This window comes from Microtus ochrogaster, unplaced genomic scaffold, assembly GCF_000317375.1.
Source record: "Microtus ochrogaster isolate Prairie Vole_2 unplaced genomic scaffold, MicOch1.0 UNK14, whole genome shotgun sequence".
Classification (NCBI taxonomy): Eukaryota; Metazoa; Chordata; class Mammalia; order Rodentia; family Cricetidae; genus Microtus; species Microtus ochrogaster.
Window position 1 is genome coordinate 1,854,484 of NW_004949112.1, and position 23,929 is coordinate 1,878,412.

Here is a 23,929-nt window from a genome sequence, read left to right on the forward strand (position 1 = left end):
AGCACTCGGGAGGCAGAGGCAGGTGGATCTCTGTGAGTTTGAGACCAGCCTGGTCTACAAGAGCTAGTTCCAGGACAGGCTCCAAAACCACAGAGCTGGTCTCGAAAAACCAAAAATAAATAAATAAAGATTTACATGTACATACACAACACACACAGTGTTCTGTCTGCATGTGTGCTTATATGACTGAAGCCATTAGGTCTCATTATAGATGGTTATGCGGTTGCTGGGAATTGATCTCAGGACCTCTAGAAGTACAGCCCGTGCTCTTAACCTCTGAGCCATCTCTCCAGTCCGATTCTTTTTTTCTGAGACAGGGTTTCTCTGTGTAGCCCTGACTGCCCTGGACCTCCTCTGGGTAGACCAGACTGGTTTCAAACTCACAGAGATCCACCTGCCTTTGACTTACAAGAGCTGGGATTAAAGGCATGCATACCACCCCCACCCCCCAGTGGTTAATAGATTCTTGATCTTTTTCAGAAGACTTAAATCTTGGTGGCCTAACAGGAGTTAGTTTTCTATTTATACCAGTTGGTCCTGGTCATTTTCTTCAGCGCCAGCCCAGGGTCCCTGCCTGTGGCTGTAGGATAGGGAGGAGAAAACTATCCTGGACTGTCTTACTTTATTTTTGAGACAGTCTCGCTGTGTAGCTTGTATTGCCTGGAACTCACTCACTATGTAGACCAGGCTGAGTTCTGTCTGTCTCTGCCCCTTCAGTGCTGGGATTAACTCATGGGCCATCATACCCAGTTTATCCTGGACTCTTTTTTTTTTTTTAAGATTTGTTTGTTTATTTATTATGTATGCAGTATTCTTCCTGCATATATCCCTACAGGCCAGAAGAGGATATTATATCTCATTATAGATGGTTGTGAGCTACCATGTGGTTGCTGGGAATTGAATTTAGGACTTCTAAAAGAGCAGCCAGTGCTCTTAATCTCTGAGCCATCTCTCCAGCTCCTTATCCTGGACTCTTGTTGTCTAGTGAGAGACTACTTGGTATCAGGCTTTTCCCAGCTGTGGTTGCAGTCTGTCCAGTGAGTGCCAGTACCACACATATTAGGGAACAAAATAGCTGAGTTTCCCTCCAGAGAGATCCCATGGATTTAGTTACCGCTCAGCTCACCTTGTATTGGGAATGGCTTTTTGGTGTATCACACCCTATCTATGGAATGGCATTTCCACCCCAACAGCCTATTGTCCTCATCTGGAAGTCACTCTAGAAAAGGCCATCTAGCTTTAGTGAAGCTGATCTGAAACTAGGTGTGTAATCAAGCTTGCCAAGTCACTGTGAGGTTTTCTTTTAGAAGGGGGTCTATTAAGGTTCCATCTTCATGTCCTCAGCCTCTGTCCATTTTTCTTCTACTCAAGACTATGGGCACTGTCTACTTAAAAGATTCTCCTTTTTGTACAGGGGACCCTCACAATGATCCCAATGCTCAGGGCGATGCCTTCAAGACTCTGTTCGTGGCTAGAGTGGTAAGTACCCAACTCCTGCCCTGGGAATCCTAGGCTGCTGAGAACTTGAGTCTACTAGCTATGGGCTGTTTAAGGACTGGAACAGTGTGCTTCTCCCGCTTAACTTGTCTTTGTCTCTTGTAGAACTATGACACAACAGAATCTAAGCTTCGGAGAGAGTTTGAGGTGTATGGACCCATCAAAAGAGTAAGTGGGTTGGGCTGGAGGGTTGAGTTGGAATATTTAGAGGAGGGAGGAGTAGTCTGAAGAGAGAAAGAATGCTGGGTTCCCAGCCTGAGAATGGGTCACATCTTTTCAAGGCCTGGGTTTATTTCCTTTAGTGTAGCTTTAGTATCAAAAGTAACATTGAGCAGGGCTGTAGTGGTCCATACCTTTAATCCCAGCACTCAGGAGGAAGAGACTGGATCTAGACTAGCCCGGGCTAAAAAGCTCATTTCTTGTGAATTTAAAATACCTATTGGCAAGCTTCATCTTGCTTCAAGTTGATATATGGTTGAGAAAGCAGGCCCACTAAGGCTATCGGTTCAGTTTAGGTGGGCTGTTTGTTTCTTTTCCAGTTTGTGAGGTAGTTTCATGAGTCCAAGGCTGGTCTCCAAGACCTCGAATAGATAGATATAGCTTATTCTTCTGCCCCCAGGATTAGAGCGGAAGCTCCAGTCAGCAGTATATATGCCAAATAAGAATTGTACCTGAAACTGTCCCAGCTCTTGTACAATTGATGCTTTTATTTTAAATTTTCTCTTTTTTTTCTTTTGAGACGGTTTCTCTGTGTAAAATCTCTGGCTGTCTTGGAACTCTCTTTCTAGGCCAGGTTGGTCTCAAACTCAGAGATCCTCCTGTCTCTGCTTCCCGGGTGCTGAGATTAAAGGCGTGCGCCACCACTGCCAAGCTAAAAATTCTAGATTTTTATGTACATGAGTGTCCTTTTGCCTGCTTGTTAATGGGTTTACTATGTTGGTGCCTCGTTCCCTAGGAGGTCAGAAGAGGTTCCTAGAGCCCCTGGGAGGAGAGTTACCCAGAGCCATAAGCTACCATGTGGGTGCTGTGAACCAAATCCAGGTCTGCAGCAGGAGCAGCAAAGTGTTCTGTTAACCACTGAGCCATTTCTGATACTATTTTTTGTTTTGTTTCTTTTTTCTTTTGGTTTTTCGATATAGCGTTTCTCTGTAGCGTTAGAGCCTGTCCTGGAACTAGCTCTTGTAGACCAGGCTGGCCTCTAACTCACAGAGATCCGCCTGTCTCTGCCTCCTGAGTGCTGGGATTAAAGGCGTGTGCCACTGCCACCCAGCTGTTTCTTTTTTTCAAGACAGGGTTTCTCTGTGTCACTACAGCTGTCCTGGAACTCACTCTGTAGACCAGGCAGACCTCAAACTCAAAGAGATCGCTGCTTCCTGAGTACTAGGATTAAAGATACATGCCACCACCATGTATGTTGACAAGAGTGCAGTGCCCTTGGAGGCCAGATGGGCATTGGACCCCTCGGATCTGTATTACATATGGTTGTGTGTTTCACATGGTCCAGGCTGGCCTTGAGCTCATTAAGTAGAGGGTGACCTTAAATTTTGATCTTCTGTCTGTTAAGCTGCATCACTAGCACCTTCAGACTTTTTTATTTAGTTGTTTTAGTGTCTCACAGGGCATGGTGGTGATGCCTAATCCCAGCATTTAGAGGGCAAAGGCAGGTGGATTTCTGTTAGTTCGAGGACAGCCAGGGCTGTCATACAGCAAAACCGTGTATCCAAAAAAAAAAAAAAGGACAGGTTCTCAGTCTATCACAAGTAGGCCTTGTTTTTTTTTTTTTCTTTTTTAAAGTTTATATGTATTTTGCCAATGTATATGTATACTAAGTGTATACAGTGCCCTTGCTCTGGAGTTGGAATTGCAGACTCTTGTTAATTGTTCTGTGGGTATTGGGAGTGGAACCTGGGTTTCAGCAAGAGCAGCAAGTGCTTTTAACCCCTGAGGAGCCATTTATCCAGACCATCCCAGCTTCTCTTTTACTTTGAAATGTCTTACTAAGTTGTCCAAACTGGCCTTGAACTTACTAAATAGTTAGGGAGACTTGTTAATTTGTATGTAGTCTACAGATGTTATTGCTACAGGGCAGAGTTAGGTCCCTATGACAGGATGTGTTATGTGGATCTCAGTCTGGGGTGTCTGCTGCCTAACCCTTTGCCAGAACCATACTACCAGATGTAGTGTCACACGCCTTCAGTTCCAGCACGGGGGGGTGTGTGCATACGCTCAGCAGATGCATCTTTTATAGGTCAGTCTGATTTACCTACCAAGTTCAGGCTACTTACTACCCAAGGTTAGTGAAACTTCAAAAAGAGTGGTAGAGGAAGAACACTCGTAGGAGAAATAGTTAGAAGGGAACTAGGGAGAAACACACTAATTGGTTGTCCAGGGCAGATTGGTCAGCCCTGAAAACATGAGCAGGTATATATGGTCTGAGCAGGCTGTGTTTGGGATATCCAAACACACATATATCAGTAATTAACTATATAGGTCACGAGACAGAAAGGTGGCTCAGTGGTTAAGAGCACTAGCTACTCTTCCAGAGGTTTCCAGCAGAACTCACAATCATCTTACAATGGGATCAATTTCAAATTATTTTAAATAGAAAGTATTGGACAGAGAAAGAAAACATGTTAACTGTAAGGATAGTGGCTCATAGGCCGGGCGGTGGTGGCGCATGCCTTTAATCCCAGCACTTGGGAGGCAGAGGCAGGCGGATTTCTGTGAGTTCGAGACCAGCCTGGTCTACAGAGCTAGTTCCAGGACAGGCTCCAAAGCCACAGAGAAACCCTGTCTCAAAAAAAAAAAAAAAAAAAAAAAAAAGGATAGTGGCTCATAACTCTAATCTTAGCCCTAGAGAGACCGAGGCAGAAAGATTGTCCATAAGGTTGAGGCTAGCCTGGGGTACAGTGAGGTCTGGACTACAAAACAAGAAAGATGGATGTTGTGCAATTTGATATCAAAACTCACTTAATTCCTCTGTGCCTTATTTTCCTCTGTTGGGAGACAAAGTAAGAACTGGCGCTCATGATGGACACAAAGCTGATTAGTTCAGGATGGGCCCTCTGGCCTGTCCGTGATTCGTGGGTCTCAGAAACTGGTCCCATCCTCCACCTCCTCTTGTGACCTGATGGAACATGACTCTAGCATGTCAGCTTGGGATCTCAGTTGACTTTTGAAAATTACAAGTTGCAGAGTTAAAATCTTAGGATTCCTGTGCAATCTTAGGACCATATCTATCCGTGTGTGGGCAGGTAGTGATGGGAACCTGCTCAAAAACTTATTTCCCAAAAGTCTTACTTGTTTTGCCCCACCTCTTATGTTCCAGCATTTCTTTCTGAATCCTGGTTCTCTGTACTCAAGCCTTCTGTGTCACTGCCATGGGGAGAGAGGACCCAGACACTTGGCCTGACTTTGCTTGGCCTTTACAGTATGGCCACGCCTCTTAATTGCCCTGGGTCCTCTAACCTCCCTGCCTTCCTATATATGGGCTGTCTGCACATACCTCTTGCCACAGTTGCAGGCAGACTCCTTTTCCGCAATTCTGCATGAACTAGCCATAGTGGCCCTTTGTGCTCAGCACCTTGTTCATTCCTCACAGTTGGCTGGCTTTAGGGGCACTTGACTCAATGCCTATTTGCCTATGGCCTCATCTGAGGATCTCTACCATCAGAACATTCAGTTTCCATAGCGCTGTCTCAACAGCCTTCTCCAGCCTGCTTCGCAGGACTCTCTGCCTCCCACATATGCTTCTGTGCCCTCTGGTTTCCACTTTACTCTGGCTCCCATTGGAATGAGAGTCCCTTGGGACTCTTGAAAGACAAATCTGTTACTGTCTGTCCCCCAGCCCAAGGCCTGTGCCGTAAGTTGGGTTGTGGGGTGGGTGGGACAGCCCTGTAACTTGTGGAACTGACTACCTTCTGCCTACCCTGCAGATTCACATGGTATACAGTAAGCGCTCTGGGAAACCCCGTGGTTATGCCTTCATTGAGTATGAGCATGAACGAGACATGCACTGTGAGTACCTGTGCCTTTGCCTTTTCTTCTGACCCTCTCACCTCTGTTTCCCGGCCTCTTCCCCGTCGTTTGTTCCCTCCCCTGCCATACCTGACTTTAGCATTGTTTCTTCTCCCTCTGTTTCTGATATATCTTTTTATATATATATATATATATATATACGTGTTTTTTAAAAATCAAAAACAAATCCCCCACAACGTGTGTGTGAGCCCAGGGAGGTAAGTGTCACACGTTGAACCTCTGGCCAGGAGGGCACTGGGTGAGGTATGGGGGCAGCTGGAGGTGGGGGAAGGTGTTGGATTTGGGAGCTTCTCCCTGTTAGGCCCCCACTGGAGTTGGGGGCCACCAGGTTGGAGTGAGAGCTGGCCTTTGAGCCAGTCTTCTCCTCCCCCAGTAGAACTGGGCTAGGCCACCCGACCCTCCACCTCCCTCCCCAGCCCCCACCCAGTTCTCATCAAGCAGTGATCTGGTGGGCATGGTTAGCACCTACCCCCACAGCTACAAAGCCCCATTGAGGCTGCGCGGCGTCCACTTGGGCAGGGCTGGGTGGGTGGGGGTGGGCAGGGCTGCGGCGTGTCCAGGGGCCGCCGTATTAATTGACTGTTCTTATTGTCACTGCAGCCACCACGCAGCTGGCTTGCAGCTGATGCTTACGCTCCCCTTACAACACCTCAGTGTATGGTTGGTATAAGGGTTTGTATCATGGGTAAGATCACAGCACTGCACACCAGCCCAGCTTAGCCAGGCAGCTCAGGAACAGTGAGGCTTCCCTTCCCACCCTAGTTACCCTTCAGTGTCCCTTCACCCACAGCCCTTTCCTCATTTGGGTGCCCTCTACCCCTCTTGCCCCCCATCCACATGCTCTCTGGTAATCTCTCTGATCCCCAGGGGTAGGGTGGACCTCAGTGGGAGAGGCACTGGCCTACATCCATAGTTGGGCTCCACCCAGCCCCTGACATTTGGGGCCATGTTGACAATACTAAAGTTGGGGTGTTCTGGGGCCAGGGCTCTATATGGAGCCCTTCAGCCTGACCCTCCCTGCCCTATGATTTCTGTGGGGTTGTCACCATAGTGGTCTTGGAGAGACTCTGACTTCTGGTTTGGGGTACTGTGTCCCTTCTATCTTCCTTGGCATGGTGGGAGCCTCCTGAGAAGGCAACTGTGATGCCCAGTGCCTGAGCTCCCCAAAGTGCATGGATTGGGGTTCAGGGTATGGGAGGGGTGGAACAGGCTTCAAACAACTGAAGATGTGGTAGTTTTTACTAAACCTGTACTGAGGCAGAAGAGAGGGAAAGTAGAGAAAGGCCTAGACTGACACAATTACATGGTCTTCTTGCCGGTTCCTGGGTTGGGCCTCCTGGGGTTTGGGATGGGGAACCTGAGCAGGGTTCCTGTACTTGACAGACCTCAGTTCTCAAGTTCCCTCCCCTCTCCTCTGCTCTGGGGTTAGGGGCCAATTGGCCCCTCCTGGAGCATGGAAATCATTCTGGATCCCAGATGTGTCCCTTGTGTGCCAGCCTCAGCTGCTGCCACTAGTTGGGAGGGCAATTGGAATTGTAGGTGGAGAAGCCTGACCTCAGTGCTAAGAGTCAGATCAGTGCCTAGTGGAGTGTGACTGTTTCAGGAAGTGGTGAGGTGGCAGCTGCTTTGAGGCCTTTAGGCCCAATGTTTAAGGTCAAGCAGGTTAGCCCTAGGGCTTCCAGCCTAGGCTCAAGTCATTCCTCTGTGAGACTCTGAGGCCCCTTTACTTCCTCTATCCACCTGTCTTTAGGTGTTGTGGGAAATGTAGTCTCTCCCTCTCAGGGCTCCCAAGATCTGGCTACCTTCCCTGTAGCTTTAACTACCCCAGTGGTGGTGGGTGTGGGGTCTTTGTGAGTGCTCAGGTAAGCTTGGGGTCTCCAGGTAAGCAGTCCCGTGTCCCACCCCCACCCCACCCCCGGGAAGCCCGCCTCCTCGCCAGGCCCCCAGGAGTTGCCGAGCCCCCCCCATCCCGCTCGGTTTGGACACCCGCAAGGCCGGCATCGGTAAATGGCACCTTTTTCTCTTCCTCTGGTTGTTATTGGGGGGGAGCGGGCAGGGGTGGGGCAGGGTATTGTGGTTGGTGAGCACAGTTCCTTAGGCCAGGGCTGGAACCTGGATAGGGAAGGGACTTTTGGCCTTAACAGCCCTGCCTGATCACAGGCTTGCACTCTGGGCCTCCATACTCTGTCTTATACTCCTCGACTTCCCTGAGGGCTCAGGCTGGGCTGTATACCCTGCTGGCCATTGAGCTTGACCTGGAGGACAGAGCTGTCCAGGCTAGGTGGTGGCAGGGTCAGTCTGCTCAGGTAAGGCAGGGTTTTGAGTAGCACGGCACATGTACCTCTGGGCCTAGCCAGGGTCCTTGGAGGCCCCTGGGGAGCTCAGCCCCCACTTCTGTCCCTGCCAGTTCCTTAAGGTCTCCATTCCTGTTCATTTCTGATCTGATGTCTGTTACCTCGCACTGACCTCCCTATGAAAATACAGAGAAAGAAAACTGGTGTGGTCTGGGTGTGGAGGGGCCCAGTGGGCCTCCTGCCTCAGCATGGTGTCTAGGGTGCATGCCTGGGTGTGGAGGAGCCCTCCCCACAGCAGAGGCCAGCATTCAGCTAACCTCCAGTTTCTTTGCAGCAACTTTGGCCGCCCTGGCAGGAGGGGCCTGCTCCATCATGTGGGAGCTGGGGGTAGCCAGGGTGAATGTTTTGCCCCCCCAGTGACAGTTGGGGATGCCTAAAAGGAATTGGAATGGATGGAGCAGGCCCTTCAGGGTGGGAAGAGGGCTGTCTGGCTGTTGGTTGCCTGGCTGACTGGTGGGAGTGTGAGTGTGTGTGCAGGTGGATTTGAGGGGAAGGGATGCTGTTGCATGGATCCTTGTCTGACTAGAGCACCTTCTGGGGAATCCCCCTCCCCCCACATCTGTTGCAGCCGCTTACAAGCACGCAGATGGCAAGAAGATAGATGGCAGGAGGGTCCTTGTGGATGTGGAGAGGGGCCGGACTGTGAAGGGCTGGAGGCCCCGGCGTCTAGGTGAGTACCTTTTGCCCTCTGGGTTCCTGGGCCTGTTTGTAGGTCATTTGCCTTCAGTCTCCACACCCGTATGTTGCTTGTTCCCCTCCATTTCCAGCTTGTCGTCTCTCATCAGCTTCATGGCTTTAGACACTGGTGCACACACAGACACCTACACATGAGTGCCCAAGCATACCCTGGTCTTTCCTGGATGAGTGATTGACCAGCAGCAGCTCTTGCAGGAGTAACTTCAGCACTGACCTCAGCACCTTATGCCTAGTGGATTTGGTATCACAGGCTAGGTTTGAGAGTGTCATTGCTTTGCTCTTGCTCTCGCTAAATGGCCTCTTCATCTACTCCTTGGCTTCATGTACTCACTAGCCTAGTTTCTGCCTTCACATTTGGAGCAAGAGGGCGGCAGCCTGTGCTCTGACCCTGTCTCTGTCCCCTCACTGCCTTTATAGTTGTCATTGTCTGTCTCCATCAGGGTTGTTATTGTGAGAAGTCTTAAAATACATTTGAGGAGAATCCTGAAGCATAAGGAAAGGAAGGTCCTGCTGATGCTGAGCTCTTGTCTCAGTCCCAGGCCCCTGATGTCAATGGACCTCACCAAGAGAACCTTGAGGCTGAGCATTGAGATTGTGCTGCTGTCTCTGTATGTTTGCTCATCTAATGGTCCACTATTAGGCTCTGCCTGGGTTGCAGGTCTTGTGTGCCAGGTGCTCCTCTGTCTTGGGCAGCTTTACCTGCCTTTGCTTTCACCTGTGCGCCTGTGCTGAGTTGACACCTCAACCCCCAGGGGCCTCCAGTTCTTAGAAAAAAGATGAGTTCTTGAGACTTTGTGCAGTGTTGGGAGATTCCTGAAGTCTCAGAACCAGCCTGTTGTCTGACGTACAGACTTGTGAGAGTGTGGGTTATCTTCAGTCACAGGCGGATGTGGAGGCCGTGTGAAGCTTTGTGTAGCACCTCTCCACATGCAGTCACACAAGTATTTTATTACTTGGGTATAGCTCTGAGACAGGCTCTCAACTTTGAAGCCCAAGGTGATCTTCCTGCCTCCACCTTCTGAGTGTTGAAATTACATGCCTGGCTGTTTATTTTTAAAAAATGAGACGTTTGTTTAACTAGGTTTCTGAGGTTTCAGTCCATGGTCTAACTGGCTCTGTTGCTTTTGGACTTGTGGCAAGTCAGATGTGAAGAGTAGTGGACGGAAGGAACTCAGCTCGTGTATTTCTTTTTAAAGATGTTGACATCCTCTTGTATTGATGATGTAGCCCATTGTTAACTTGTGATCCAGTAGCTGGATGTCTGGGTTCATCCTTTTCCCATTCCTGGTTTAACATCCTTGCCTTTGACTGACCAGGAAGTGTCTCTGGACACTCTTCTGGTGGGTGGTGCAGGAAACCACAGGCACGGGATTCCCAGCCATGAGCCTTCCTTGTCAGATCACTGGAATCAAGTGGCTCATTAATGGCTCCCCATTTGAAATATGAGTGCTGCCTGCTCCTTGGTGCTATTGGTCAGGTATGTGCCACCTTTGTAGACAGGGTTAAATCTGTGCAAGTTCAGAATCTGAAGTGGGTGTCGTTGTGGTTTTCTTGCACAGTTGTTGAACTTGAAACCTGTCTGGCCGATGCTGGTGGCCTATGACAATTCAGTGGAGTGGCATTGTGTGTTGAGCAAGGCAGGATCTGAGTTGGTGCTTTGAGACTGATGGGGGAGTACAAGGTACAGAGATAAGGAGAAAAAGCTTAACTCCAGGGAAGATAAATGTAAGAGTTACGGCTCTTGTGGGAGGCCAGAGTACAGCTGAGGAGTCTGGAAATGACGGATCCCCTGGGAAGCAGCTGGCTGTGGCGGGTCTTCCAGTTTTTCTATTCTTTGAAAATATAAGGTCTCTTGGGCTGGAGAGATGGCTCAGAGGTTAAGAGCACTGCCTGCTCTTCCAAAGTTCCTGAGTTCAATTCCCAGCAACCACATGCTGGCTGTAAGGAGATCTGGTGCCCTCTTCTGGCCTGCAGGCATACATGAAGGCTGAACACTGTGTACATAATAAATAAATCTTAAAAAACAAAGGAAGAAAATGTAAGGTCTCAGCGTGTAGCCTTGAGTGGCCTAAAGCTCATTGTGTAGACTAGGCTGGACTCACACTCATCTACCTGCCCTGTCTTCCCAAGTATGGGATTAAAGGGGTGTAACATTACCTAACCTCTTTCAGCTTTTCTCTGGACTCACTTTGGATATTGTGCACAAAAATGCAAGTTGTTGGTGCACTAGCCTAGAGTCTGAGGTCTCAGGTGAGGTTGGCAAGCTTGGGAGGAATGAAAATTCTTGTTCGGGTGTCTGAGAGCTCTAGCACCTTGTGAAAGCCTTGCATGAAAACAGGCTGTTCTGTGGCAAGGAGACATGGAAAAGATTGGCATGGGATTGTGCACCATAGCTACCAGTAGAGGTATTTGGTTTTTTTCTGCTATTTAGGAACCCCTCTCAAGTTTGCCATTTTTGCTCCATTCCCACTGACCCTGTGTTCCTTGGCCCATAGGAGGTGGCCTTGGTGGGACCAGAAGAGGTGGTGCAGATGTGAACATCAGGCATTCTGGCCGAGATGACACTTCCCGATATGATGAGAGGTAAGGTTGGGCACCTGGTTTCTTGGGACAAGACAGTAATGGGGGTGCCCTGCCACACACTGCTAACCTTATCTAGGCCGGGCCCCTCCCCACTTCCACACAGGGACCGGGACCGGGACCGTGAGCGGGAGCGCAGAGAAAGAAGCCGAGAGCGAGACAAGGAGAGAGAACGGAGACGCTCCCGCTCTCGGGACCGGAGGAGGCGCTCCCGGAGTCGAGACAAGGATGAGCGGCGCAGATCCAGAGAGAGGAGCAAGGACAAGGACCGAGACAGAAAGCGCCGAAGTAGTCGGAGCCGAGAGCGAGCACGCAGGGAGCGGGAGCGAAAAGAGGAGCTTCGAGGTGGTGGTGGCGGTGGCGGTGGTGGTGGCGGCGGCGGCGGCGGCGACATGGCTGAGCCCTCTGAAGCTGGTGATGCAGCTCCTGATGATGGGCCTCCTGGAGAGCTTGGCCCTGATGGCCCTGATGGCCCAGAGGAGAAGGGCCGGGATCGAGACCGGGAGCGACGTAGGAGCCACCGAAGTGAGAGGGAACGTCGTCGGGACCGAGACCGTGATAGGGATCGAGAGCACAAACGGGGGGAACGGGGCAGTGAGCGGGTCAGGGATGAGGCTCGGGGTGGGGGTGGCAGTGGTCAGGACAATGGGCTAGAAGGGCTAGGTAGTGATGGTCGAGACATGTACATGGAGGCAGAGGGTGGTGATGGGTACATGGCCCCGGAAAATGGATATCTGATGGAGGCAGCTCCCGAATGAAGAGGCTTCCTGTGTTGTGGACATGCTTTCTGTTTCGCTGTCTGCCTTCCTAGCCCCTTTCCACCATGGCTTGTCCTCTGAGGTAGAAGTTTTTTTGTTGTTTTTTGTTCTGATCCCTTGGATTTAAAAATAAAATTAATTTCATGATTAATAGTGGGCACCTGGTGTATTACTGCACTTGCTCTCTTCCCAGAAGGTTGTTGCTGTACATTGTCCAGCCCCTCTGGGTGTACTAATTCTAGAGCACATGTTGCAACCTGGAGTAGAGGCTGTGCTCAAGTCACCAGGACTGCTTGTCAGGTCAGATAGGGAACAATGAGAGAACAGTAGGCCAAGAGGCAGGGTGCCAGCCAGGATGGCACAGGCGTGTGGGTAGGAAGCATGTCTGCTCATAAAGTGTGCTAATGAGATAGCCATCAGCAGTTGAGATGTGCATATACATTCCTGGGAGGAAGACAAAGGTGGGGGAGCTTTGAGTCTGGTGGGCCCTGAGGAAGCAGTGGGTAGCCTGACGTGGTCCTGAAGGAAGGCTACGGCAGCCATTTAGATCTGACTGACAGACTCCAGTCTGCACATAACCAAGAGTACCACGGATAACTGCCCTAACGGGAAACTTGACACACGTGCTTGTGGATCTCCCCAGGTTTTACTTGAGTGTCTCACTAGAATGCTTAGGGCGGCAAAAACTTGTGAAAGGCATTGGAGGATGACCAGTGGGGACATCAGTTCCTTTCTTAAGGAATTGATACGGCTTAAGTATAATATGGCCTTCACATGGGATATTTGTCTCCAACTGTTGGGGTGGCTGTGGGTTTTAAGAGGAAGGACCCACATACGTTCTTGGGAAATAAGTTCTTGGGAATGTGCTGTGCTGTTTCCTGCTCATGAAATGAGAGCACCTGCCTCAGGCTCCTGCCCAGTGTGCGCTGCTGAGTGACTGCACTGAGTGCTGAGTGGATATGAAGTTGTGTATGCCAAGTGCTATATGGTTATTTTCTGGGGAGGTGGGAAATAGAGCTGGGGACTGACAGACCAAATGTCCAAGCTCTGCTTGGTGAACAGATTTATTGGGAAGCGCTCCCCAAGAGATTCTGTGCAGTTGTAGAGGATATACTGACACTCCTATTTTGGGGACACCAACAATTTGTCCCCATCTCCCAGCTATCAATGTATTTTGTGGATGATCATGGTTTTGCCTTCAAAATGGGTGCTTATTACTGGTGGGAAACAACCACTGTATTCACAGCCTTGAAAAGACTGTAGAAACGTGAAACTCCTGTAGGTTTCCTGGGAGACCCTGGAATCTCTTCTTGTGGAGGCGTGGTGAGATTTCAGCAGCCACACTGCTCTGGTGGAGTGCCTCCCACCACATGCCATGGCAGGGTGGTCACTAGGAGATGGACCAGGATAGGAATACAAAATCAAGGATTTAGGCCATAGTATTCAGCAGCCACTTGGAATTTCATAGGCTTGTTGGGAAAAGGACTTGTGAGGTAACAAGAAGGGTAGGTAGAAGATGCAGGGCCACTGAAGCGAAATCAGAAAGTAAAGAATTAGCAAGTCTGAGGTTGACAGTTTAAATTGTTTCCGTTTCTATGGCAGTCTCTGTAGCCCTTGCTGTCCTGGAACTCACTAGATAGACCAGTTAGACCAGGCTAGCCTCACAGAAATCTACCTGCCTCCTTCTACCTCTTGAGTGCTGGGATTAAAATCATGTGAGCACACTCAACTCTGAGGTTCGTGGTTTAGTAGGTGAGCTGGGCGTGGTGGCAGAGGCAGGCAGATCACATGACAGCCCAGTCTCTACTGAGTTCCAAAACAGCCACATCTACACAGAAAATTACCCATCTTTGGTGTGTGTATGGGGGGAGGGGAGTATTTTAGTAGATGGATTTAGGAATTAGTTTAGATACCAAAACACCCAAATTTCTTGTCATGAACCCCGGAAATGCTGAAAAGACGGAATTGGACAAATTTAATGAAAACTCCTTTTGGCTTAGGAACTGACTTAAGTGAATGAATGAAGGATTCCAGAAAATCAATTCAAGACTGGCACATGCCTTTAATCCTAGCACTTGGGAGGCAAGAGCAGGTAGATCACTGAGTTTTGAGGCCAGCCTGGTCTACAGAGTTTCAGGACAGGCTCCAAAGCTACATAGAGAAATCCTGTTGGGGGAGAAAAAAAAGACAAATGAGTACAAATGGAGTAGATGGCCGTTCCTAGAGAAGTTGACCAGGCTGGCAAGAAGACTGAAATTCCCAACTTTGGGAATTATAAAAAGAAAATTAAGGGGCTAGAGCAATGGCTCAGAGGGCTCCTAACCATCTATAATGAGATCTGGTACCCTCTTCAGGGGTGAAGGCATACATGCAGGCAGAACACTATACATAATAAATCTTTTCTTTTTAAGCCAGTGGTGGTATGAGGAGATCATGAATTTAAAGTCAATTGGGACAAGCAAGTCACTGCCTTAAAAAAAAAGTACAATTCCTGTTGTGTTTTTGAGGCTTGGAAAGAAGCTGAGGATGTAGGGTAAAGAATGGAAGTTTGTAAAAGGCACCAACAAGCAAGGACCTCTTGAAATAGCAACTCACAGCACAGCTTGAGCCCCACACTAAGGATGTCACAGGCAAACATGGATTAAACCCAAAGCTGTGACCACCTAGGCATTCACAAGAGGGCACTGACCTCCATGTGTGCTGTGCTGGGCCAATATACACAAAGTAAATTTTAATTTGTTTTGTTTTTGGAGACAGAGTTTCTCTGTAGCTTTGGAGCCTGATCTGGAATTTGCTCTGTAGAACTTAGGATCAGTGATCACTTCCTTAGCCAAGGGGTGGCTGTCCAGTTTTTTGCTAGTCCCTGCTACTCAGAGTGGCTCAAAAGGTTAAGGACAATACTCTCCCTCAGCTAAAGACAGGAAAGCAGAAACTAAGCTCCATAAAAGCTTCTGAAGCAGGTACCTGGTTGTTTGGTTCAGGTTGCTGCCTTTGAAGCCAGGCATGGTAGCTGAAACCTTAAATCTTGGGAGGCTGAGGTAGGAGGCCAAGGCCATCTTTGGCTCTCTGATGAGAAGGGTAGTTAGGGAAGGTTCAGTGACGTCTTGTCATTGACACTGCTACTATTGTGAGTGCTGTGGTGGAGACACCCTTTTCTGACCACATCCCCACCCCCACTAAGCCAAAATCACAGCCGGCAGCAACATTCCATATCAATGACCACCCTTCTTTAAAACAGCCGCTCTTCTGCCTTCCTGCCTAGCTTTCCTCCTACTCCCCCCTTCGTTTCTTGTTCCTGCTCTCCTCTCCCCTTGTCTTAACACCGGAGACAGCCAGCAGCACCTTCTGGCCTCCAGTTCCCAGGCCCCTTTCAGACATCACAGGCCCAATAAAGCATCTGTAGTCTAACGGGCCAACTGATGGTCTTCCTGCCTCCACAGGCTGGGATTCCAGAAGTGCACCATCACACCGGGGTATGCAATACTGGAGACTGAACCTAGGGCCTCAGGCCTTCTGCTTGCTAGGCAAGTACTGTCAGCTGAGCTACATTCCCAGCCGCAGCACAATCTTCTCAAGTTGAAAAGATCTGCATGCACTCCACACAGCCACCATTGAACAAATGGTAGCCTGCACACATTAATACTCTCATTGCACCTCTCTACCCAAACAGGCATGTTTCACATTAGTCTACCGGTCTCCCGGCCTCAGCTTATTGCGACAGCATCCTCCCTCCTGCCACTTCTGCAATCCAGACTTCTTGGGTGCCCCCCAGAGATCTTCAGTTACACACTTGACGATCCTGTCACTTTTAGGGATTTATATGAAAATACAAGTCCAACATGTAAATGACAGTACAAGCTTTCTCTTGTACCATCATCGTGACTTCCCAGCCTCTTGGGCGCTCTGGGTGACTTAGGCCTTAAATGGCTCCTTGACTTTCTCTTCCAAAAATCTCTGTGAGCTGTGAAGGTTCCTGGTCAGGTCTGTTTCTGTGTCTCTGTCAGTCTCTCTCTGTATAGACAGGGTTTCGTGTATTCCTGGCAGCTCTGAAACTCGTTATATACATGAGGCCCGCCTTTAAAGCCTCTGCCTCCAGAGTGCTGAGATTAAAGGTGTGCGCCACCAAGCTCTGTGCGCTGTGTGTGTAGCCGAAGGTGACCTTGCATAGAGTTCTGATCTTCCTGCCTCCACTTCTGAGTGTTGGGACTACAGGCGTGCATTACCACCCGTGACTTATACGCTCCTGGGTATGCGACCCAGTCTTAAGCATGCTAGGCTAAGCACTCTACTGACTGAGTTATATCTTCAACTTCAGATTTCATTGTTCTGGTTTCTGGATACAGGCTCTTGGTATGTATCCCAGGCTTTCTAGTCACAGCGATCCTCTTTTCCCAGGCTCCTGGAAAGCTGCAGGCCCTGTAGTGGGTCCTGCAGAGCCCTGGAATCCTGAGAAACCACGCCCCCTAGACTTGTCAGTGTGGAAATGAGGGGGAACTACCGAAAGGGCACAGGTATGCCCTAAGGAGCAAAGCAGCACACCAACATTGTAACAGGAAGATAACAGCCAGAACAAACCCATGCAATCATCTGGTAGTGATGTGGCACGGGGGAGGGAGGGAGCTAGGCACGCTGAGGACGAAGGTCTCGCAAGTCCCCCAAGTGGGAGGGGCCCCTGCGTGGCACCGCCTCAACGTCAGTGGTGAGGGCAGAGGCTTGAACTGTTGGTAGCCGTGTGGGCGGGGCCTCGCGCTGCGCCTCCTCCTCGCTGTCGCCGGGGCGGGTGGCTTGCGTTGGCCGCGATATGGCTGCACTGGTGGAGCCGCTGGGACTTGAGCGGGGTAAGCGCTCGGGAGGTCCAGTCCGGTTTCTAAGCTCAGTGGGCCGCGCCAGTCAGATGCCGGGGGACAGGCGTAGTCAGGGTGGGCGGGGCGCGGCCTACGGGCGTGGGAGGGTCTGGGGCGGAGCGCACCAACAACACCCCGCCTGGGGTTGGGGTCCAGGGGACCGGCAGGGCTCGACGATCGATTCCAGCCTGACCTCGGTCGTCCTTCCTGCTGACTTAGCTGTTCTTACTGCGTTCTGCAGACGTGTCCCGGGCCGTGGAGCTGCTGGAGCGGCTGCAACGCAGCGGAGAGCTGCCCCCGCAGAAGCTGCAGGCCCTGCAGCGGGTCCTGCAGAGCCGTTTCTGTTCTGCCATCCGTGAGGTGAGCACCTTGGAACTGTGTGAGTTGTAGTTTACTAGCGCTGGTCGGAGGGGCCCGTGACGGGCAAGTGAATGCAGACAATTGTGTCCAGGGCTGTGAACTGGCATCTCCCTGATGCTGCCGCGTCCCCCACCCCCCAGGTGTACGAGCAGCTCTATGACACGCTGGATATCACTGGCAGCGCTGAGGTGCGGGCTCACGCCACAGCCAAGGTAGGCGCCTGTCCCTGCAGCTCTGGGTGACCACGAAAGGCACAGTGCCCTCCCAAAGCTGGCCGTTCATACGCCTTCCTTCTCATTTGCTCATCTCTTACACCCTATGAAGATTTATTTATAATGCCCTTTAAATAACTGCACATTTTTAACTTGAGTGCACATGAGATTCTCTTTAGCAACAGGCGAAGAAACTGACCTCACTTTTCTGCCATAAAGATAGCCCTAAAAGACGATCCAGTTGGATATGGTGAACAGGGACATCTATCCAAATGCAGTGCCCCACTCTTCTTGTTACTGCCAGCAGACTCAGCCCTGTCCCCATCTGACCCCCAGGGTGGGGGCTAGTTTGTCTGAAAACAAGATTGGCAGGTGCAAAATACTGAGGACATTCCTGGCTTGTGGAAGAATGCAACTGTTCTCACAGGTTTTAGTCACCTGGCGGGAGTCCCCTGCTTGACCTTTGAACCCTGGCTGAAGTGCCCCTTTCTCAAGGGGCCAGGGTTTCTCACATCAAGGCACCTTCTCTCTTCCAGGCCACAGTGGCTGCCTTCACAGCCAGTGAGGGCCATGCACATCCCAGGGTCGTGGAACTACCGAAGACTGATGAGGGTTTGGGCTTCAACATCATGGGTGGCAAAGAGCAGAACTCACCCATCTACATCTCTCGAGTCATCCCCGGAGGCGTGGCTGATCGCCATGGTGGCCTCAAGAGGGGAGACCAGCTGCTGTCCGTGAATGGTGTGGTGAGTGGAGCTGCACAGTGTCTGTATGAAAGCACTGGATGGTTTTTCCCTCCACACAGGGAGCACAGCTTTTGTAGACACTGCTGGCTCTCAAGGACTTGAGAGCATGCTAGGGGACCAGTCCAGTGTAGAGGATGGAAGGTTTTATAGGAGGAACCTTTGGAATGGATGCTGAAGGATGGGTAATTCTCAGGACTCAGAGGTGGAGGGTGGTTCTGGCTGAGAACGGATAGGGTTGGTAATTGCACTCCCCTGGCCTGAGGAGAAAGGTTGGCTCTAATAGAAGTCTGGGCCACCCAACATCCTGAACCCCAGTAGTTAGAATCTTAGAATGCACCACGGAGGAGGTAGTTTGGCCAGAAAAGCTGGACTTTTGTTACTGGGCTGTGAGAACAGTAGGCTTAGGGAGTGTCAAGGCCTCTCCAGGATCTGGGAGGACAAGAACAGGTTCCATGACCTGCTTCATTGACTAGGACTCTAAGCTGTACTGACATGACAGGTTTTAGGGTGCAGGTGCTGAATCTCAAGTTGGTAATCCACTGGGGAGGGGATGAGGCCCTGGAGACTTGACCCTAGCAGCCTTCTCACTTTCCACTGGTCCCGTGTCCTGGGTAGGGTGGTAAGGGCAGCGGTTTGGGTCAGCAGTCTGTGCGAGGCCTGCCCTGCAGAGTGTGGAGGGCGAACACCATGAAAAAGCCGTGGAACTCCTGAAGGCCGCCCAGGGCTCAGTGAAACTGGTGGTGCGGTACACCCCACGGGTGCTGGAGGAGATGGAGGCCCGCTTTGAGAAGATGCGATCTGCCCGGAGGCGCCAGCAGCACCACAGCTACACGTGAGCCTCGCGCCCACTCTCCCCCTGCTGCCGTCCCCAGCCCCAGACTCCCAAGCCAGGCCAGTGATCCCGGTGGTCCTTTATCCCTGGCTCTTCACAGGGGCTTCCTGACCCTTGACCCCTACCATGGTAGCCAAGGCCCTGGGACTCTGGCTTCCTAATCTCAGAATCCCTGTGTCTGCTTTTCTGAACCGTTGTTTCCAGAACCTCAGCCTTAAACATCTCATGCCCCACTGAACCTCCTCTGAGCCTGAACTTCCCCTCTCCACATCCTTGCAGGTCTTTGGAGTCCCGAGGCTGAAATCAGAGAGCAGGACCCTCCACCTCCCCTGTACAGTATTATTTATTGTCACTGGAACCTTATTTAAAGATCTTTAACCCTCACCACGTGTCTTGTGTGTCTGTCGCGCATCCTGGAATAGTGTCTGTGGAGGAGGAGGGTGAAGCTGAGGTTAAAACCAAGCTCTTTGCAGTATGGGTAGCGAGATCGACTCTGCTCGAGCAGCACTGAAGACTGAGATTGGCCGGCTTCCCAGAGACTAATCGGGCCCAAGGCTGCGTCTAAATGAATGCCAGGGCGCACTACTGAAGACCACTGTCCCCAACACTTTAGAGGTTCGGAAGGAGAGGAGGGCTTGGTAGGGTCTCCCGCCGCCGGTAGGGCGCTGGAGTCTTGAAACGCAGCAGGAGCTCTGTCTCTGTAGGCGTGGCGGAGCGAACCATCCGCTGGGCTCCCCCAGCGGGCCGTGCCACCGTCTGAGAGGGAGTCGGTAGCGGGGCACGTGCAATTCCCCAGACAGGCGCAGGGGTGCGGAGTACCAGGCACTCACCACCCGTCGGCCACTCGCCTCACCTTCCAACAGAGCACATCCTTCCGGGAGCCGCCCTTGCCTTTAAAAAAAAAAGATTCCCACCTTGAACGTTGAATTCCCGACCCGCCACCCAGCCCTCCTGTCCCGTGAGATGCGCGCTGCCGCGGGAACACGGGGTCGCAACCAGCGCTCTACGCGCGCTACAAGATTCAGGTGACATCATCCTCTGCCGGACTCCGCCTCCATCCCAGGCCGCCGCACGCTGCATACTTATTGGTCGCTGTACCATGAGTCCCGCCCCCAGCTCTCCGCCCGCGCGGCCCCTCCCTCTCGATGCAGAGGCGGGGCCTGGTCACCGGCCGGCAGGGACGCTAATTCTCATTGGCCACTCAGCGCCGTCCGTCAGTCTTCTGTTAAAGGGGCCACGACCGCCTGGGATCTGTTGGGGGAGGGGGAGGGAGGAGAAATTTTTGGGGGGAGAAGGTGGGATTGGGGGGGGCGCTGGTGGGCACCCCTGGATCTGGCGACTGCGGCCTCGCGGGGGGAGGCTGTACGGTGACAAGGGCAGGGGGCTATTTTAAGGAAAAAGAAGGCTGTGAGACCGTGAGGGGGAGGGGGGTCCCCAGCGCTGAAGCCGGAGCAAGAGACGCTGAGCCCGCGCTAGCGGCGTAGACAGGGATCCAGAGCTCCAGATCCGGGCCCCGGCCGCCGCCAGGGGCCCCACCCGGTGCCCCTACCCCACCCCGCGTCCCTACTGCAGCCCAGCTCCTCCCGCAGTCGCCGCGGACCAGGTAGGTAAGAGCCCGGCCCAGCCTGCCCGGCAGCGCCCACCCCGGGGACCCCTGGGCTAGCCTCCCCCACTCACTTGCTCGAAATCCTGCATTCCCATTTACATCCCAAGGGAACCCAGAGTCCAGATTTCACAAGCCAGCCCAGGAGAACCAGGCGTGTCCCTTCTCAGAGCCCAGAGTCCCCAGCCGAACCCTGGTATCTCAGGCGGATTGCCTCCTTTTGCCTCCTCCAGGGCCCAGAAGCCTGAATCCCCTTAGTCTAGATCCCCCCTTTGGGCCCAGTCCTGGGAGCTCCAGACACTGGCCACCGCTGCACGGCTACCTCTATTGCTTCCGAATCGTTCCCCCATTCGCGCCCCCACCTTCTGGCTGGAACAGCCGGCAGCGTTCCTCCGTCCAGGCCGGCTCGCCCTGGAAACAGGCCGGCGCTGGAGCTGTCCATGGTCAGCTCTCTCGGTAGCCTCGCCTCCCCCTTCTCCTGCCACAGCCGCCCAGAAGGGGGTGCAGGCGGCGTGGGGATCTCCCTAACCGTGCCTTTGACCTGGGGATCCCCGGTGCCCCACCACCCCTAGCTGGGCCGCAGGATTCTCATGTTTAGGCACCCTAGCTTTCAGGGACTCTGGCTGCTTCACTTCAGGGCTTTTGAATGTCCCTGCCCAGGACGCTTTAGAGACCTTGTCATGGAACCTCCAGCTCTCACCTGGTTCTGAAGGGCTGTTGGTACCCAACATCTGCTGACCCTGAGTAATCGCCGCCACCCTATTCAGCACCTCGGGAATCCAGTTTCCCAGGCTTTGCCCACCCCCCTCCTCTTAGCACCTAGTTTAACAACCCTCCCCCCACTCCCCCTTGTCAGACAAATGTGCCCAGTCTCCTGGTACACCGGCACCTGCTTACTGCCTTAGGGACTTAGGCGCCATGAGTTCTCTTCAAAAATCTGGAATGCAACTCCTCTGCTTCTCTCCTCCTTCCTTCTGGGAGGTCTAGGTGTCTCACCCCATCTCGTAATCCCCATTTAAAGAAATACATCCTAGGAACCCAGAATCTCAGACCATGACAACTGTCCCGTCCATCAGATCACCTGCCCAGCCCTACACTCCCATCAAATATTCAGGCTCTAAGTCTGTAACACCCTCCACATGGACTCAAAGGTCTGGACCCCCTCCTGGCTCTCCACTGCACTCCCATCTTCAGGTTTTTGTGGCCTTGCCGTTCCATCAACTTCACTTCTTCCATGGCCTTAATGAACTCATCTGCCTGTCATCTCAGGTGCTAGACTTGCAGAGTCTCCTCTCCCACTAAAGCTGGGTGGTTGATGTATTTCTGGCATCTCATTGCCTCTAGAGACCCATATGGTGATGTCTGATATCTCATACTCCAAGTACCAAGCAGCCATCCCTTCTTCCCAGTGTGTTCTGTGGCCAGGGTTCTTGACCTGGAACCTACTTGCCATCTTCCTGCATTTCTAGTTATAATGAATCCTTTCCTTATGTTATGTTCCTGATTCCAAGTTCCAGAGCATTTCCAGATGGTACATCTATTCCATCCTCATCAAGGCGTGATCCGCATTCTATACCATGTGCTACATTCTCAGCATGTCTTTTGCCACTTGCTTCTCCCCATCCCCAATGAGCAGGGTTGTGCCATGTAGCCTATGTACACATTTCCTTTTCCTCTTCTTCTTCCTCTCCCCCCTCCTCCTCTTCTTTTTCTCTTCTGGTCTTTTCAAATACCTAGATAACATCCCTATGTCAATTTCTGCTCTCAACCTTCTCCTCAGACATGTCCTATATTTCTAGCAGCTGGGGCTGGGGGTATAGCTCCGAGGTAGAGCACTCACCTCACGTGCACAAGATCCAGGGTTCGATTCCTATCACAAGACCAAATAGTCAAAAATATCTTGCCCCACCACCACCCCTTCAAATAATCTCAATGTAAGGTCTCCAGTGTTTTCATTTTAGATGTGTTTTATGTTCTGGTTATGTCTGCCCTTGTTCTGGAGCTCCTTCTCACCCCATGGATATTCTAACTTGTAGAATGTGTTGTTTTCGGTTAATAGTCTAGTATTTATTAAATTTGTGCTATTTATCTTGCACAATCTTTTAAAAATGATTTATTTTGCTGAGCAGTGGTGGCTCATGCCTTTAATCCCAGTACTTGGGAGGCAGAGATGGCACATCCCTGTGAGTTTGAGGCTAGCCTGGGCTACACAGTGAATTCTAGGACAGGCTCCAAAGCTACAGAGAAACCTTGCGAAAAATAAAAAAAAAAGACTGGTTTTATGTGAATTGATGTTTTTCTGTATGTATGTTTATGTGAGGATGCCAGATCTACAGGAACTGGAGTTACAGACAGTTGTGAGCTTCCCTGTGGGTGCTGGGAATTGAACCCAGGTGCTCTGGAAGAGCAGCCAGTGCTCTTAACTGCTGAACCATCTCTCCAGCCCCTGGAGCTTGCCCAGTTTTAAACTTGGAAGGTCCCAGAACAGTCTCCTTCTCGTCTTTTCAAGTCTCAGGTTCTAGGGCCCTGTCCCCTTGATCCCCAACTTCTTTCCTCCCCTTACTATGACCCTAGCTCTGGTGTCAGACTTGTTTCTGGTGGAACATAGGTTTCCATCTCCACCTGCTGCCTTGGATTCTAAGTCTGTTCTCGACTCTGTTTTTCTAGAGTCTTCAGCCTCAAAAATGTTCTTGTGTACTGAACACCCCCACCCCCATTAGGGAATCTTTTTGTATCCCTATTATTTCCTACACTTTGTGTTTTTTTTGTATGTGTGCACACATGCCACAGTGTGAGGGTGGAGGTCAAATGACAACTTGCAGGAGTAGGTTCTCTCCTTACACCATATGGGTCCTAGAGAATCAAACTTTGGTTCTCAGTCTTGGTAACAAATGCCTTTGCCCACTGAGACATCTTGCTGGCCCTGGTGTGTGTGTGTGTGTGTGTGTGTGTGTGTGTTTAGAACAGGATTTCCTCAGGCTAGTTTTTGTTTTTTATCTGTTTGTTTGTTTGCTTGTTTTCCAAGTCCTGGCTGTCCTGGAACTCACTGTAGACCAGGCTGGCATAGAGATCCAGCTGCCCCTGTCTCCTGAGTGCTTGTATTAAAGATGGGCACCAGCCGGGCAGTGGTGCAAGTTTGGCAGTGGTGGCGCACGCCTTTAATCCCAGCACTTGGGAGGCAGAGGCAGGCAGATCTCTGTGAGCTTGAGGTCAGCCTGGTCCACAAGAGCTAGTTCCAGAACAGCCAGAGCTACACAGTGAGTTTCAGAGCAGGCTCCAAAACTACAGGGAAACCCTGTCTTGAAAAATCAAAACAGCCGGGCGGTGGTGGCGCACACCTTTAATCCCAGCACTTGGGAGGCAGAGGCAGGCGGATCTTTGTGAGTTCGAGACCAGCCTGGTCTACAAG

At 51.3% G+C, this 23,929-nt stretch overlaps 3 protein-coding genes across 8 annotated transcripts in view; all 3 read left to right on the top strand.

The window, feature by feature from the left end:
* Snrnp70 (small nuclear ribonucleoprotein U1 subunit 70) overlaps positions 1-12,074 on the top strand; it is a 25,455-nt gene extending 13,381 nt beyond the window's left edge. For 2 of the 3 annotated variants that reach the window (XM_005366806.3, XM_005366807.3), the window contains 6 exons: positions 1,415-1,479; positions 1,603-1,665; positions 5,433-5,514; positions 8,458-8,559; positions 11,081-11,168; positions 11,245-12,074. In XM_005366806.3, coding sequence (XP_005366863.1) covers positions 1,415-1,479; positions 1,603-1,665; positions 5,433-5,514; positions 8,458-8,559; positions 11,081-11,168; positions 11,245-11,923 — 1,079 coding nt within the window. In that variant the 3' untranslated portion in view covers positions 11,924-12,074. The remainder of the gene's footprint in view (positions 1-1,414; positions 1,480-1,602; positions 1,666-5,432; positions 5,515-8,457; positions 8,560-11,080; positions 11,169-11,244) is intronic. The other variant, XM_013353668.2, reaches the window with a different exon arrangement.
* A 4,589-nt stretch (positions 12,075-16,663) lies between these two features.
* Lin7b (lin-7 homolog B, crumbs cell polarity complex component) lies at positions 16,664-19,301 on the top strand. Its single transcript, XM_005366808.2, has 6 exons — positions 16,664-16,761; positions 17,009-17,127; positions 17,268-17,339; positions 17,876-18,085; positions 18,754-18,917; positions 19,197-19,301. The coding sequence occupies exons 1-6, from the start codon at positions 16,725-16,727 to the stop codon at positions 19,216-19,218; spliced, it is 624 nt and encodes a 207-aa protein (XP_005366865.1). The 5' UTR covers positions 16,664-16,724; the 3' UTR covers positions 19,219-19,301.
* A 917-nt stretch (positions 19,302-20,218) lies between these two features.
* Ppfia3 (PTPRF interacting protein alpha 3) overlaps positions 20,219-23,929 on the top strand; it is a 30,512-nt gene continuing 26,801 nt past the window's right edge. For 2 of the 4 annotated variants that reach the window (XM_013353665.2, XM_005366809.2), the window contains exon 1: positions 20,220-20,520. The gene's annotated coding sequence lies outside the window, so the exon portion shown is untranslated. Of the gene's footprint in view, positions 20,525-23,929 lie in introns of all 4 variants that reach the window. The other 2 variants (XM_026789053.1, XM_026789054.1) reach the window with 2 other exon arrangements.